This window comes from Podarcis muralis, chromosome 9 (assembly GCF_964188315.1).
Source record: "Podarcis muralis chromosome 9, rPodMur119.hap1.1, whole genome shotgun sequence".
In the NCBI taxonomy this organism is placed as follows: Eukaryota; Metazoa; Chordata; class Lepidosauria; order Squamata; family Lacertidae; genus Podarcis; species Podarcis muralis.
In genome coordinates, this window is record NC_135663.1 from 19,245,654 (window position 1) to 19,263,177 (window position 17,524).

At 44.6% G+C, this 17,524-nt stretch overlaps 1 protein-coding gene across 4 annotated transcripts in view; it reads left to right on the top strand.

Moving 5' to 3' along the window:
• The window catches only part of BMPR1B (bone morphogenetic protein receptor type 1B), a 253,196-nt gene that overhangs the window by 219,425 nt on the left and 16,247 nt on the right, over window positions 1-17,524 (top strand). For all 4 annotated transcript variants that reach the window (XM_077933848.1, XM_077933851.1, XM_077933849.1 and 1 more), the window contains 6 exons: window positions 3,642-3,738; window positions 5,851-5,989; window positions 8,012-8,204; window positions 10,249-10,546; window positions 13,245-13,420; window positions 14,631-14,761. In XM_077933848.1, coding sequence (XP_077789974.1) covers window positions 3,642-3,738; window positions 5,851-5,989; window positions 8,012-8,204; window positions 10,249-10,546; window positions 13,245-13,420; window positions 14,631-14,761 — 1,034 coding nt within the window. The remainder of the gene's footprint in view (window positions 1-3,641; window positions 3,739-5,850; window positions 5,990-8,011; window positions 8,205-10,248; window positions 10,547-13,244; window positions 13,421-14,630; window positions 14,762-17,524) is intronic.

Here is a 17,524-nt window from a genome sequence, read left to right on the forward strand (position 1 = left end):
GTGAAGTTGGTGATGGTTTGGAATCACCTAAAGATGGGGGGTAGGTCTGCGGTCTCTTAAGTCCTCATCAAATTCAGTAGCTAAACAATTAAATGACATCTATCAAGATTGAAGCAAGACCTCTGGCACCAATATGAATGCTTAGGAGATGGAAGTGTCATATGGAGGCAAAGCGCATAAAACTATAGGGGCATTGATAAAGTTCTATTACAATAAGGGAAGGCAATTGGTTAAAGCTGCCCTAAAGATATTTGGTAGCAAAATGCTTATCTAAATGCTCCAAGTTGTTGGAATTTAGGGCTCTGATTAGAACGCTATTAAAGTTTTGGAAGCTGTGCAGAATATTTTCCCCAGAATATATATTCTCTACCATCAAGAGTATGAGCATCTCTTGTTTTGTAGAGAACCCAGGTGGCCAACAATTAAGGCAATAGCAGTCTGTGCTCAGTTAAAGGATATTTAAGAAATTGCTACTACGCCTATTGAGCATTTTCATGCCTTGTACTGTATGGAATTGGGCGATAAGCAACTCTGGAAAGCAGCTTGTCAGGCTGTTTTAGACTATTAATATTTCCCAGAACTGAGCTCTCTTTGACCTTGAAGAAGCGTCAACCAAGAGATTGGCTCCTCCCGATAGAATCCAGAAGGGACCTGCAACTAATTAGAAACACCAAATTCCCCCCTTGGTTGGAGCAGACATGGTTAGGATTGCAACTTAAATTAATAAATGCCCAATTTCTCAAGGAATGTTGACAAATTGCCATAAAGAGGACACTTTCAGCACTGCTACAGATGTTAACAAAAGCCAGTAGTAGTTTTGGCTCATTTCTGCATAAATTCAAAACAGGCGACTGTCCAAGAGAACATACAAAGAAAATCTCATTGTCACCCTTTTCCTTATTTTGGAAAGTACCTTACCAAAAACTATTTTCTAACACAAGTGTCTTTCTGTGGGCATGTGAAAAACAGAATAGATGTTGCTTCTGATTCAGGAGTCGTATGACTAGGGTCACATCTCAGGGGATGCTAAGGTCTAAGGAGGTCTTCCAGCTGTAGGTCAGAGGTGGTTGAACTACAAATTAACCCAGGCACAGAGGTGATGTCAGCAAAAGCAGGGACATTGTTCGCTGAGAGTGCTTTTCTGTGCCTTGAATGTGCTAGAAAGGGAAAGGATAGTTTTCAAAAAATATATATGAAAGGAACAAAGGAGTTCTGTGGACTTGGGTATTTCAGAATGCGGAGTTAAAGCTAACCCGTCCTGAGAGCAAGGAAAGTCTTAGCATGTAGGAAGGAATATAAACACACAAAAACAATTCAGCCACACTCCCTGCTCACTATTCTGAATAGCTTCCATGCCCAGCAAATAAAATAAAAACATCCTGATGAGTACAAGAAGACCCTGTGCTGGGCAGGCAGTCTGCTTATTAAGAAAGCAGGAAAAATAATCAGATCCCAATATAACACTGCCATTTTAAACAATAAAAAATATATTACTGGAAACCCCAATGAAAAGGCAGACTGCAGGGAGATGAGAGGAGAGATCCGTCTTTACTGATTTAACGCCCTTATAAGCAGAAGTGTTGGTGCCACCATGTCTGGCTCGCAGTCTCTATAGCTGGTGATTGAATGAGCTGGGCAGTGATGACTGAGGAAAGGATGGGGTTTGATATGTGTACTGCATCCCACAGTCCTGTTGTTGTTGTTGTTGCTGCTGCTGCTACAGTAAGCCCTGTGCACATTGTGAACCTGGGGGAAGATGTAGCAAAGGGCTCACAGTACACCAGGAGGTTCTCCTTGCTGAAACTGAGTAGGAATTGCAAGAGGGAAGCTCCTATTCCTTTTGCTGGGGCTTGCCCCACCAACATCTCACAAGTAAAAATGAAAGGAATGATTCACTCCCAAGTCCCTCTCAAGCCCTCTCCAGTTTTTCACAGCTGCTTCACGTGATTAGAAGCAGAGCTGAGTGTATGTGTACGTACAATGCATACAGTCTACAGCAGGGGTAGCCAGCGCCGTGCACTCTAGATGGTGTGGGCTGTCAAAAGTGTTTAATAGTGCTGTAAGTGTATGGTGCAGATGAGGCCTTATTGACCTCGGATCTGAAAATCAGATTTGTGTTGCCAGGCACAAACCACCCTATTCTCAGCTGTGCAGTACCCTTCTCTCATCTTCAAGCCTTCCTTATCCCTTTGCAGACAGACTGGAACATGTTTACAACTATTACAAGCCGTGTGCATTGGAGATAAATGGCTTGCAGAAGTATAGGCCTGATTAACAATGAAAACTGAGCGCTTGCTTCCCCGCCTGTCTTGCCCCCAGTAGCAGCCTCTTCCTTCATAGCGACAAGTGATCTCCCTGGCGGATTCTCAGTTTCCCGTCCCCCTTATTCGTAGCGATGGCTCAGGTACAAATCTGCTGGCCTAGCGAGAATACAGCACGCTAGTGTTTTCCCGGTTGCCAGTGTCTCCTTACAAAAGGGATTACAAAAAGTGACGGCAGTGTCTTGAATGTTTATGCCACTAATGCGCTAGTAGCAGGTAATGTTAGGTTAAAACACTGAGCCTGGTGCTAACAGGAGAGACATTGTTTGCCAGCCTCTTACATTAGGAGCAAGTGAGAAGGAAAACGCCGCTGTTCAGTGGCCAAAATAGAAGAAGAAACCAGAGCTTGGAAATAAAATAAAAGTGCATAGTGGAAAGCTGAGAGTCCCCATGGAACTTCCCTTTCGCATCACTCTAGTAAACCTGAAATGCAATAGCCCCTGTTCCAGGAGAGATCAATCAGAATAGAGTTCTCACAGCTTATGCCCTGCTCATCCTTATCTTGGAAGATAGATCCTGCTTCTGATCCCAAGTAATCAGACGCAACGTCGGATATGTTAGCGCGTTGTGGATATAGAAATTCACACCCGTACTGGAGAAGGTTGCTTTCCCAGAATATCTTGGTGCCTTGATCCGCATAAGTGGATGCTGGCAAATTTCAGAAATTGGGATGTGTGTGTCCCTGTCCATCTGTGTTTGGCATACACAATTCCACAGCAGAAGCAGCTGTGGCAGGGGAGCCATCCTCCAGACAGTGGCTTTGCTACTTTTACTGGAACAGCATAGAACTTTATAGGCACACTAGCAATGCTAATCTGCTGCTCTTGCTGGTGGTGTCCCTGCATAGCCTTGACCTTGCCACTGCTCTGACGTACTCCTGTGCCATCTCACATACTGTGCTGGCCTTTCCTGGCAGTTAGCAAACTTTCAAGCCACTCCAGGCCAGGCTGGACCCTTTCCGAGTTTCTGCTGTTAGACGATGGCTGTTTATTTTCATTTATCTTTAAATATACTGTATTTTTCCATTGTAAGACTAGTTTTTTTTTTAACCTAAAAATTAGGTTTAAAATTGGGGCTTATACACAGGTAGTGCTGAGGGGTGTTTTCTTAATTTGGAGTCCCCCAAAATCAGGGGGTGTCTTATACATGGGGGCATCTTATACACAGGAAAAATATGGTATATATCCTTAGCTTTGTTTTTATCATGCTTGCAAGCCACCTCAAACACTTGGGGGGGAGAGAAAGAATGAGAGTAAGTGGCTTAAGGGAGATAAATGCAGTTATTACCTACCTGCTAAAAGTCCTTTTGTTTCGTTTCAGGTTTGGAAGAGGGAAATGTCCATCACAAGGCCTTACTGATTTCAGTGACCGTCTGTAGTGTCCTCCTAGTGCTTATCATCATATTCTGTTACTTCAGGTACGGTCCAGAAAAGCTTGGTCCCCCCCCCCCCCGGTAGCTGTTTCTTTCTGCCATTCATATTTCGAGCTTCTGATCTATACAGATGCAGTGGTTGGTTTGGAGATTTTGTTTTAAAAATCCTATGTATCCTAGTAATGTTGAGGTTACAAAAATGTTACTGGGAGTACTGGTAGTGCGAATGAGCTTTGTTATTAGGCTGCATTCATATGGCAGTTTATTCATTTTTCTAGAAATTCCCCTAACGGTTGATTTCCACATTATATTTGAGCTTCCACACGACGTAAAAGCCGCTTTTGGAACTATACTAGAAGTTTAGCACTAGTTTCCGTATTACTTGCAAACTGATTTTTTTCCCCTGGAAGCAAATAGCATGGACATGAGCACTAAACTTCCACTGTATTTCACTATAGCTCCAGAAGAGACTTTTATGTCTTGTTAAAGCTCAAATCTAATGAAGAATTTAACAGTTAGGGAAAAGTCATGAAAATGCATAGTGTCTTCAGCACAGAGTTTCCAGTGGGAGGTAATGCAGAAAAGAAAAGTGAATGAAAATGGAGTGGTATTTCAAGTAAAGCAAGGATAGCCAACTTAGCCAGTGCCAAGTTGGTTGGTTCGTTGGTTTGTGCACTGGTGTCCAAACTTTTTTCAAAGAGGGCCAGATTTGATGAAGTGAAGGGCCACGAGGGCCGACTAAGGAGCCAACCAAACTTGTTGAGCTTTTTTTAGGGTTGAAGTTGTTGAGATGTTTTTGGGATTTTACCCCGGAAATAAACTGGCAGGCCGGATTAGGCCCCCGAAACAGACTTTGGGCATGCCTGGTGCATTTATGTCCCCTCTTTCCTCCAAGGTGCCCAAGTTGGTGTACCTTGGATATAGATTGATGTAGATTAGGCTGAGAGACAGTGACAGGGGCCGACTTTTGATTTTTCTAATTTTAGTGGCACCCCTGTGCGAGGCCAAAATTTGCCTGCCCCCCATGCCTCTCACCTTCTGTTCTGCTCAATTCACAACATCACCTTGCAGCACCCCCTGGGCTTGGTGCTCAGTGCGGCAGAACTGGTCGCCCTGCCCTAAATCTGTCTCTGATAGTGACTGGCCCAAGGTTACCCAGTGATGGGGTGGGGATTTGAACCCTGGTCTCCCAGGTCCTAGTCCAGCACTCAACCACTACACCACATGGGCTAGAGCCAGGGGTGGACCAAACACAACCAGCTAGGCTTTCCTATTTGGTCTGCCAGAGCATTCACAAGAAGCAGTGCCCACACACCATACACCTAATACCAGATGATGAGCAGGTAAGGGTGGGGATTCAAAGGAACACCTGGGAACCTAAACTGGACTCCTGAAGGTTCTTTTGCTGGAGCAAGGTGTGCTCTCACCAGCTGATACTGGCTTTACTGGGAAGGAATGTTGCTGCTGGTCTGTCCCATCTTACTAATTCATCCTTCAACCTGATGCCCTTGCGCTGTAGTCCACCTGGATAGCTCAATCAGTAGAGCACAAGACTCTTAAATCTTTGGGCTGTGGGTTTGAGGCCCACGTTGGGCAAAATATTCCTGCATTGCAGGGGGTTGGACTAGATGACCCTCGGGACCCCTTCCAACCCTACAATTTTATGCTTCATCACCCAAAACAACTCCCATCAGCCTCAGCCAATATGCTGTGGCAGCTGTAGTCCAGAACATGTGGAAGGCACCAGGTTGAGGAAGGTTATGGTAGCTGATTTTATATATTATAAAGTGGCAGATTGTGGGGGAAAGACATGGGGTGGGGTGGGGTAGGCCACCCAGTATTTAAAGTTTCAGTGTGAATTGAGGTATTGAATAAAATTGTGTGTGTGTGTGTGTGTGTGTGTGTGTGTGTTTAAAAATCCCATGCTACTGTACATCTAATTGCAATGGCCTGGGCACAAATTCGCAGAGATGAAAGTATTGCTTTGTTACCGAGGTTGTTGAAAATAGACGAGAAACGTGAAAGCTTTAGAGATATTTTTTTTAATATGCAACGCTAGTGGGAAGTTAAACAGACCCAAATAGCAACTTTTGCCTGATGTTGCGACCACCCAGCGGTGCAGAGTCAACCTATGTTTATTTTCATACACAACTGCAGGTTTAAAAGGCAAGAAAGCAGACCTCGGTACAGCATCGGGCTTGAACAAGATGAGACTTACATTCCACCTGGAGAATCCTTGAAAGACCTCATTGAACAGTCTCAGAGCTCGGGAAGCGGTTCTGGGCTCCCTCTTCTGGTGAGAAAGGAGTACTGAGACACGGAGACATATTAATGATAATAGTGGCATAGGAATAGAGCACCATCGCTATCTGCAGCCCTGGTTCTGCCTAAAACTTGGTGGCCCTCCAGAAGTTGTTGGACTCCCAACTCCCGCCACCCCCGACCATTGGTCATGCTGTTTGGGGCTGATGGCAGTTGCAGTCCAGCAACATCTGGAGAGCCAAAAGTAATCCAGCATAAATGCAAAGGTTATCTGAGTGCAGAAATTATGGTAACCAAAGTTGATTCAGCCTAAGGTACAGTTAGCAAAATTGCTTTATTCCTTCAGCTTTTTTATTGGTTCCTAGGGGTTTGTTTTCGTTGCTTCCACTGCAAGTAGTGGCAGCAGCAAGCAAACTGACCACCATTTTGCATCCTGTACGACAGTCTTAACTCTGTCCTGCAGATGCACATTGTGGCATAAGTTTTGTAATTTGTAAGTAGGCTACCTTTTTTGGGGGGGGTGTACATTTCATCACCTTTGCCAGTCTTCTCAGTCTTCTTATATATATATATCTCAATAAACATCTGATGAACCCTCAAGGAAGAGGGATTGAAAACTACTGAACTCTGATTAGGATTGTAGTGCCAATATCTGCATGAACACCTGCTCTGGTTAATGCTTAAAAGGCTCTCCATTTTTAGAGCTATAGCCAACAATTCATCTTCTGCCGATGAGCTGACTTGTTAATAAACTTGCTATCTCTATAACTTAACAGAGTGAAAAGGAAAGGTAGCTGTGCTAGTCTATAAGATAAACTCCACAATCCCAAACATCATGCAGTACTTTTATTTGAATGTTCCAAGTTACCACAGGATAGTGAGCAACCTTTCACATTCACCTGAATACTTCATCAGGCTAGGTGTTAAGCAAACCAAGAGAGCCAGTGTGGTGTACTGCTTAGAGTGTTGGACTACGACCTGGGAAGCCTGGGCCATGAAGCTTACTGAGTGATGATGGACCAGTCATTGTCCCTCAAGTTTTCAGGCTTGTGGTGATGATAAAATGGGGAAGAGGAGATCTATGAAAGCGCTTTGCATCTTGCAGGAAAGGTGGACTATAAATAAATATATTTTTTTTAAAAAAAACATTACTTCCAAGATTTTGCATTCAAATTAACATTTTGTTTAACTAAAAGTACAAAAAACTCCCCCAAAACATTAGTATGGTTTTCCTTTTGAAAAAAGAGGCGAAAAACTTGGGGTGATAGAAATAACATTTATTCCAGGCACAACATGTTTTGGAAGGAAATTCTTCCTTGGGAACACGTTTCTGGCATACATTTCTTGCATTTGAGAATTACTGCTACAAATGTTTTCCAAAGGGAGGATATTTTCCCCCTGAAACACATCAGATCTGGAATCCTAATTTCTTGCACCTGGAGCTCTTTCTTTCTTTCTTCCTTCCTTCCTTTCTTTCTTTCTTTCTTTCTTTCTTTCTTTCTTTCTTTCTTGATCCCCATTTTTGTGGTCGGTTTCCCACAACCTCATTCAGTGGTTGCCCAAGCAGAAGTGGCACTGTGATGAGTGTGACTTATGTCTGTTTATTTATTGAACAAGATGCATGTATTGCCTAAATCAACAAACCTCTGAGAGCTTTACATACAACAATATAAATATTATTTCATAAGAAAATTCCAGTGAAGTCAAACGTTAGAAACAAGTCGATATGGAATTTATCAAGAAATAAATAAAGCCGGCAGTTTTGCATAAATCTGCATAATAAAATAAAATGTTAAAATTACATTTCTGGTTAGTCTTGTTTAAGTAAAAGCACTTTTAGCAGGCACTGAAAACAATACAGCAGAGGACCTGCCTAGTGCTCCGAGGGTGGATGTGACCATAGACTGCTTATCCCGACTTTTCAACTGCAGTGTTATGTCTATCAAACACTGAGCTCCCCCTGCTGGCGTTTTCTAGTCCTTGAGGGTGCTGTCTATCTGCGAGCAGCTTGTCTCAGCATTAGGTACTATAGCACCATTGCCTTTTCTCTTGACAGGTGCAAAGGACTATAGCAAAGCAGATTCAGATGGTGAAACAGATTGGTAAAGGTCGCTATGGAGAGGTCTGGATGGGGAAGTGGAGAGGAGAAAAAGTGGCCGTCAAAGTTTTCTTTACGACCGAGGAAGCCAGTTGGTTTCGAGAGACGGAGATCTATCAGACTGTTCTGATGAGGCATGAAAACATTTTGGGTGAGTGGCACAAACTAAAAGTAAGGGTCCTGGTCATTTAAGGCGCCCCATTTTTTAATTCCGTATTTTGCAGCTGCATACGTACATAATTTTATTTGTATACCGCCTTTCCTCAGGCGCTCAAGGCGGTTTACAACACAAAAGGAAGGCATAACTACCACATAACAAAGGTAGTCGTAAAAAAATACCGTACTTTTCGCTCCATTGGACGCAGTTTTCCCCCTCCAAAAACTGAGGGGAAATGTGTGTGCATCCTATGGAGCGAATGCAGGCTTGTGCAGGGAGAGATTGTGCGGGGCTAAAGAGGAAGCCATCCCGCTTGCTGCCTTGGCTTGTTCCATAGCCGCGCGCAACCCCTCTGGCAGGGAGAGGCTGCACGGGGCTAAAGAGGAAGCCAAAACAGCCAGCGCGATCCATCCCGCTTGCTGCCTTGGCTTGTGCCATAGCCGCGCACAACCCCTCTGGCAGGGAGAGGTTGTGCGCAGCCTGTACGCTGCTCTTTGGGGCTGGGGGGGGGGAAGATTTTTTTATTGATTTCCCCATCTAAAAACTAGGTGCGCCCTATGGTCCGGTGCGCCCTATGGTGCGAAAAATACGGTAAATGAAACATTAAAAAGTACACAGCCAAACTGAACAATTTCCACATACGTCACAAGATCCAAAATAAAGATAACAAAACCAGCAAAAACCCAACAACAACACCCCTCTGCTCAAACAACACTCTAGCCCAGGCTTCCACAAACTTGGCCTTCCAAAAGTTTTTGGCCTACAACTCCCATGATCCCTAGCTAGCAGGACCAGTGGTCAGGGATGATGGGAATTGTAGTCTCAAAACATCTGGAGGACCTAGTTTGAGGAAGCTTGCTCTAGCCCATGAGTCTGTTCAACAGCCTTAGCTTTTGTAGCTGGAGGGAGTCAGTCAGTCAGGGCTCCGTCCTCCCAGACCAGGTGGGAAAAGGCCTGAAAGGTTTGTCAAGACTCACAGCCAAGATGTGTATTCTGGAGTATTAAAAAGATGTATCAAAAGCCAAAGTTAGCAGTGGTTTCGTTTTGACAACTTGGTTTCTTCTTAGCCCTGCTTGCTGCTTAGCCTTTCATAAACAAGGTGAGAAAACACCTGTATAGCAGCTCACCTCCAAATTCCAGCTTAGACCTGACATTGTGGACTTAAAGTTGAGATCACTTCCCTTAAGAGGAGCTGTGATTTTGAGGACTTGCAAGTTCAGGGATTCCTCACATTTGCCCAGAGAAGGAGAAAGAAACCCATGCCTTCACAGTTTTCAGGGTCATAGATATGGTCTTCAACAATTCCTAATTTCAGTTGCTGTGCATTTGTTTTGTCCCACTGCTCAAATTCATTTGAATTTTAAAAACTGAACTTGGAACAAATTTCAAAATACTTGAGTTTTGAGCCCTTGCACACAAATTTCATTCTGCACTTTAATTTCCATGATTCTGACTCCAACAATGAAGGAGGGAATCATAAATATAGCACCGAACTTCAAATCGTTGTTCATGCTCATAAAATTGAATTTACAGTAGGTTTTCAACTCCTTGTCTTTCAGCCTGAGTTTGTGTTTTGAGTTCAGGAATGTGGACAAGGGTTTCAAATTTGGCTAATGTAGGTAGGGCTATCCTTTTAAGTGTAACTTATGCCCCTGGTGCAATGATGGCCAAACTTGGCCCTCCAGCTGTTTTGGAACTATAGTTCCCATCATCCCTGACCACTGGTTCTGTTAGCTAGGGATGACGGGAGTTGTAGTCCCAAAACAGCTGGAGGGCCAAGTTTGACCATGCCTGCCCTAGTGCAAAGACTTGCTTGGTGGTATTCTAGGTCAACATAGTCTTGATACTGCAGTATCAGTTCCACATGTGTCATGGAATGTAGAGCTATAGTAACTCCACTGACTTCTCAGATTTCCAATTAGTACAAGCAGCATTGGATATGGTGTCTTCACCCTGGAATTCAAAAGAAATTAACTCTGTACCTTCTTTCAAAACATACACAATGTTTGAACAGCCCTGTCTCCATTCCTCCTTGTAGGCTTCATTGCTGCGGACATTAAAGGCACAGGGTCTTGGACTCAGCTGTATCTTATCACGGACTACCATGAGAATGGATCCCTGTACGACTACCTGAAATCCACTACCTTGGATACAAAAGCCATGCTGAAGCTGGCATATTCCTCAGTCAGCGGACTGTGCCATTTGCACACTGAAATCTTCAGCACTCAAGGCAAGCCAGCTATTGCCCACCGGGACCTCAAAAGCAAAAACATCCTGGTGAAAAAGAATGGAACTTGCTGTATAGCAGACCTGGGTTTGGCAGTTAAGTTTATTAGGTGAGCAAAATACTGGGTTTTCTTGCTGAAACTTGGTTTGTGAACATGCAAAGGGAGTAGGTTTCAAAGGGGGCCTGGAGTTGGGACCTTGTGACAAGGAAGGAAACAGTGGATTGTCACATGAGCTGTTTGTGAAGGTTAAGACTGACTGTTTGAGATCATGGTGACCATCCCAACACAGAGTGAAACTCACACTCTGTAGCTGGAAATTATGGGGCAGGCAAGCCACGTGCTAACTGGCTTCACACGCCACAAGTGGTTGTGGTACAGAATTGTGGTCAGCCACAAGGGAGGCTAGCATAGGTCATTGGATCTTAGCCCTAGAAACTGATGCAGCTGAGTCAGATATGATGAGATACAAATAGAACTGTATGAATGGGAGGAAACCACTGAGATTTTTGGTTAAAGCTCATATGAAGAATGGTGGTGCATAGGGCAAGCAAAATGCTCAGGAGATTGGAGCAAGCCCATTTGAGGAAAGGATGCCATCTTTGCAGCATTTTTGATGACAAGGGGGGAAATGCAAATAAGGGAGATATGATAGAAGTGCATAAAGAAAAGCAGACAGCAGTTTTTCTCATTCTTGGTACTGGAACTCAGAGTCATCCCAATGAAGCTGTGTGCTGGAGGATTGAGAACAGACTAAAGGAAGTACATAATTCAACCATGGGAGCCACTACCACAAGCTGCAGCTATAGCCATAGTTAGATAAATGCACAGAGGATAGCTACAGCTATCAGGACTACGAGTAATGATGGCTTTGCTATATATTCCTTCCAGTAGCACCTTAGAGACCAACTAAGTTTGTTATTGGCATGAGCTTTTGTGTGCACGCACACTTCTTCAGATACCTATCTGAAGAAGTGTGCATGCACATGAAAGCTCATACCAATAACAAACTTAGTTGGTCTCTAAGGTGCTACTGGAAGGAATTTTTTTATTTTGTTTTGACTACGGCAGACCAACACGGCTACCTACCTGTAACTCTGCTATATATGATCTCCAGTACCAGAGACTTCTGAATACTAGTTTGCTGGAGAATAATGTTGCATGTTTGCCATGCTTGTGGGCTTCTCATAAGCACTGTGAGAGCAGAATGCTGGGCTAGACAGGCCTTAGGGTTGATCTGGCAGGGCTCTACTTATGTCCTTAAGGAAAATAAAGTCTCTTTCAAGAGAGTTTATTTCAGTGCCCTGCCTTTTGTGTGTCCTCAGCTAAAGCAAGGGGTGCCAAACCAGAGCCTACGAGGCCTCAGGAAGTGGCTCACTACCCCCACAGCTTTTATCTTATCTCATGAACTGACTGGGAGATGGTATTCTTCTGCCTGCTCTTCAGTGAGGATCTCATCTCCTCCTCCCCTCATCTCCTCCAGCAGGCAAGCCCAGCGCTGCCTGAAAATGCAGCATAGGACATGTGTAGCCTGCAGGGCACTCAAGCCCAGGCTCGCCTGGTGGCTTGCCCCATGGGCAGCCCCATGGGCAGCTAACCCTACCTCTGCGGCATCTCGACCCACTACCATGAGGGCGCCCTGAACAGCTAGCTACACTGCTGGTGTGAGGGGAGATGCATTCACCAGACTGGGGGGAGCAGAGTGGTGCAGCCACCTGCTGCTGGCACCCCTTAGCTCCTCCTTCCCTGGGCCAGGCGCCTTTAAAGCCTGCCAAATCCTCGCTGTGACGTGCACCTGGCAGCCCTGCTTCTTGGCCCAGCAAGGGGAGGAGAAGGTTGGCGCAAAGGAACCCTCTCCTCTGCCTTCTCCATCCGCCTGCCTGCCTCCCTCTCCGAGAAACGAAGCCACAACTTTTGGGTGCATGCGTTCACTCCCCCCCTCCCCTTGGCTCTGTTCTCTCCAGATTTTAAGCCCTTATGATGGATTAAAAATTTGGCGCCCAGAAACCGTGGCTTTAGAAGTCCGGTAAGGCCTGAATAAAGACTCTCTCCTTTTTCTGCTCTTGTCTGGTTTGATTTGCACACAGCCAGCAGGGAGGGGACTACCTTTTGCCTTTCCTCCTTATAGATCTTCCTCGTCCCACTCCCCAAAGTCTCACAGCAGAGAGGGAGGCAGGGGGCGGACTTCCTGCAGGCTCCGCCCAGCTCTCCCTGCCCTGGCCTGCGCTGCCTGGTGGGTGGTTTGCCCCACCCCTTGTGGCAGCTCACCCCCCCCCCCATGTGTGGCGCACGCACACAGGGGTGTGCACCGCCCCAGGAGCCTGAGTTGCTAGCTACGGCGCTGCCACCCTGGAATTTTTCCAAATTAAGATCTATATATAAATGAACCTAATAAGATTAATAAACATATTTAAGCATGGGGAACTGAGCCCTGCTAAGAAAACAACCTTTCAGGGAAATTGGATTGCTATCTTTGGCAGGGGAGTTTCATCTTAATGCTAATGAAATCTCACAAATGTTACCAGCGACCCCTGCTGAGTCTTATCGCTGTTGTGTGTTTGCATTTGGATGCTTGATGCATCCCCAGGCATGGAAGCCTCAAAACACAAAACAAAAAAGTCCCTGGTTAAAAACTGAAAGGATCATTTCCATTAAGGTTTTCTTTTACTTTGACCTTGCTCACAGATGGATTTAATTTGAGGTCCCTTTCTCTCCCACCTGCCCACCCTGGCCTTTCATATACAATTTAGTTTTAGGGGGAAAACGCACTCATTTTTGTCTCCTTCTGTCCACCCCCTTCATCTTTCAGTGACACAAATGAGGTGGATATACCACCGAACACCAGAGTGGGTACAAAGCGGTACATGCCTCCTGAAGTCCTAGATGAAAGCTTAAACCGGAATCACTTCCAGTCATATATCATGGCCGATATGTACAGCTTCGGACTCATCCTTTGGGAAATAGCAAGGAGATGTGTTTCAGGAGGTAAATGCCTTACAGCACTGGCGCATGTCTCTACATTACTTCAATTCTGTGTGTGTGTGTGTGTGTGTGTGTGTTTTAAGAGAGACAGAGAAAACCATCCGTTTCAAAGAAGTGTTGTCGCTGAACTTATTTATTCCCATTTCCTTTCTGGTTGTTAGAACTCATTTTTCCCGTCCCTGTAGGTCCTCATTTAGCCGCAAAGATTTATCCTCTCTTTTAATAGTCTCTTCTAAAGATGTAGTGTGTTTCATAATTGCAATGGGAATTTGGAGCTCATTTATGGGCACTTCCAGAATTATAAACATCAGAGCTTAAACCGAGAGCGCTCCCTTTGCTTATGTAGAAAAGGAATGGGGTTGGTTTTGTTTAGGTGCCATGATTAACAAGGAGATTACGCAGGTATGATGCAAGAGGATCAGCATTAGCAGGTGTTAGCTAGCATTAGGAAACCTGTATTGAAAAGGCATTGTTGCCTGTATAAAATTAATTCCAGACCTGGCAAGACTGGCATTTTTAAACCCAGTTCCTCCACTTTCTTGTATTTTCCTCTGCTAGATCTCCTCTGGCTGATTGCTGTTTGCAAAGCTTTCTGTTACCTGTCTAAGAATGGCAATGCAGAGATTTTGTATGCTAGCCTCGAGGCATTTGAAGAAGGAAGTTGGCTTTTATTGACAGCACTTTGACTACAGGGAACCAGAGGGCAGACTTAAGGTCATCATGGTTTTGATCTGGTTTTTAACACCAAGACTAAGCCATGAGGTTTAGAAAATGAAATTAGGAAAGGGCCTTGGAGCATGCGCCAAAAACACCCTTCAATTGCACAGCATCAAACAACTAGTTTGAGTCAGGATTAGGTCTTTCCAATGTGGAAGGTGAATTCCAGCTTGCTTTTGAATTTTATAAATTAAGCCCTGGTTATTAGTGGAAAAGATACCTACAGTTAGCCTGAGTTTTAGGACGCAGGACATATGTGGGGCAGTTCTGTGACATCTCAAGCTACTTGTTTTTGAAAGCATTTTGCAGTCACCTTTTACCTTTATATGTGGACCCACATGCTAAAATGGATTCAGCATTCACTTGGCTACTTCTTACTACCATATCCCAATGAACCTTCTCAATGAGCTTCAGTCTGCGCATGCCTATTCATTTGGGTTTTGATAAAGCATTGTTCTTAAACCTACCTGACGCTAACAAATGGCACATTTTCCAGGTATAGTTGAAGAGTATCAGCTTCCATATCATGACCTTGTTCCCACTGACCCTTCATACGAAGACATGAGAGAAATAGTAGGTATCAAGAAGCTACGTCCCTCGTTTCCCAACAGGTGGAGCAGTGATGAGGTAAGAAATCATAGAATTTTAGAGTTGGAAGGGGGGGACCCCTAAGGTTCAACCCCCTTCAATTCAAAACTTTGAAACTTCCCAGCTTTCTTAATGCTATGTTTTCAAATGGATATTCATTGTTACTAATGAACTTACGAAATGGGATTTCCCCCTACCACCACACATCATTGCTTGTGACAAATGCCATGCCTAGTGTGGCCCTTAAGAGTTTTTGATTAATTTGATTTTACTGATGTTGGAAGTAAACACTCCAGGACCAGCATTTACAGTTTGGTATTTGAGCCTCATTAAAAAGCAAATAAAAATGTCAAAATATTGATCTTCCTTTAAAAGCCACAGTTTATAATAGAACAGTTTCTTAGTGAAAACCAGAGTACTGAAATGTTTTAAATATACACTGAATGTGCACATCAACTCTTTGGTCTCTATAGCAGCTCAGAGCAGATTGTCACCATTTGCATCAGGCTATGGATGGAGTAACTAAATGCCTTTTCCTTGCGAGGGAGGCTCTGTCCATGAGCTACGGTACACACTCAGGATGCAACTGATCCTTCCACCAGTGATTTTGCTCTGAGGACTTTTAAATCAGAGAAAGTCAACCTGGCGCCTTTCTGATGCTGTTGGACTGCAACTCCCATCAGCCCCAGCCAGCATTCCCAGTGATCAGATAGCATGGGTGTTATAGTCCAGGCATGTCCAACAGGTCAGTCATGAACTACTGGTAGATCCCTGGGAGGTTTTGGTAGATCGCGGTCGATCGTTGGCTCCCTTTCCTTAGTATTGGTAAAATTGAAACCGCCCCCCCTCCATTGTTGCTCGATCTGTAGAATGGAAGAAGAAGAATAAGAGTTTGGATTTGATATCCCGCCTTTCACTCCCCTTCAGGAGTCTCGAAGCGGCTAACAATCTCCTTTTCCCTTCCTCCCCCACAACAAACACTCTGTGAGGTGAGTGGGGCTGAGAGACTTCAAAGAAGTGTGAATAGCCCAAGGTCACCCAGCAGCTGCATGTGGAGGAGCGGAGACGCGAACCCGGTTCACCAGATTACAAGACTACCGCTCTTAACCACTACACCACACTGGCTCTCACTGAGGCTGTTGGTTTCCCCAGTGATTTGTTGGTGAGCGGCTGTTCCTCTTTCTCCTCCAAAGCCCTTAAAAACGGGGCTTTCCTTCCCAAAAAAGGTCAACAACTTTGACTTGAACCCCCCAAAAACGGGGGTAGATCACTGCCAGTTTTTTATTCTGTAAGTAGATTGCAGTCTCTTGGGAGATGGCCACCCCGTTATAGTCCAACAACATTTGAAGGACACCAGGTTGTGAGAATCCTGGTCTAGTTTGATCTTTAGAGGGTGTTGGGGTAGAGCAGCTTAGCTCAAGTCCAAGCCATGGCTGCAAAGAAAGAATGTTCCCTTGCATTGCATTCTGTTTTAAACTGCACCTGCAAAGGAAGAAAGGAAAAGATGGTTTCCTATGAAGTTGAGTCACCTGATGTCATGGTAGCACCAGATGATTGACAGATGGGCCGCCTCACCTTCCTCTTGAAGTAGCCCCCAGGAGGACGTGGGAGCCCAGGATTTGACCTGCCACACAGGTCCTACTCCTGTATTGATGGGAATTGTTGTCCAGCAGTATTTGGAGGATTACAGGTTTCTCACCTCTGATATTATTAATTAATTAATATGCTCCTTAATTGCCAAGGTAGCTTCTAAGCAGTTTACAAGTATAAAACCGATTTCAAAACATTTAAACACACATAATTGCCACTAAAGGGACGCGGGTGGCGCTGTGGTCTAAACCACTGAGCCTCTTGGGCTTGCCAATCAGAAGGTCGGCGGTTCGAATCCCCACGGTAGGATGAGCTCCCGTTGCTCGGTCCCAGCTCCTGCCAACCTAGCAGTTTGAAAGCACAAAGTGCAAATAGATAAATAGGTACCGCTCCGGCGGGAAGGTAAACGGCGTTTCCGTGCGCTGCTCTGGTTCGCCAGAAGCGGCTTAGTCATGCTGGCCACATGACCTGGAAGCTGTACGCCGGCTCCCTCGGCCAATAAAGCGAGATGAGCGCCGCAACCCCAGAGTCGTCCGCGACTGGACCTAACGGTCAGGGGTCCCTTTACCTAATTGCCACTAAAACAATTTCATGAAAATAGACACCTGTGGTTTAAAATGTGCAATGAAACAAGCCAATTAAAACGGGGTTCAGGTCCTGAGATAAGGGGGCATGCTTGTCTAAAAGCAGGTGGGTCTTCCAAGTGCCCATGGAATACTAGTACATTACATTGTATACAAGGAAGTGTGCATAATCTTACGAATATGTTATATACATGTATGTACGCTGCTTTGTAAGCCCCACCAATAGGGTACTAGTGTCTGTAAAAAGGAAAAACAAATTGGGAGGGGAGTTGAAAGCCTGTGTGTTAGTCTTCTGTCTCTCAATTCCACTTTTTGTCAATTAATATAGGAAATTGCTTTTCAAAGCTGTAGTGGTATTTTCCTTTAGGGGAGGGAGGAAGTTGCCTGAACACTTTCCACAGAGAATTTATAATGAAGCAAAATTGTGTTTTGGAATCAGTAGACCAGTAATTGATGTACCGCAGACAAATCTGCCGACAGTTATGGTGATGCTATGCAGAGGTCATTAATCTTGTTAAGTGGTACAGTGTAATGCTATTATTGTAGGAGGCAGCTGTGATTTGGGAATAGCAGTCTTCACTTAAGTATTCTGCAATTAGATTTAAAAATACTTAAATGGCAAGAGTTG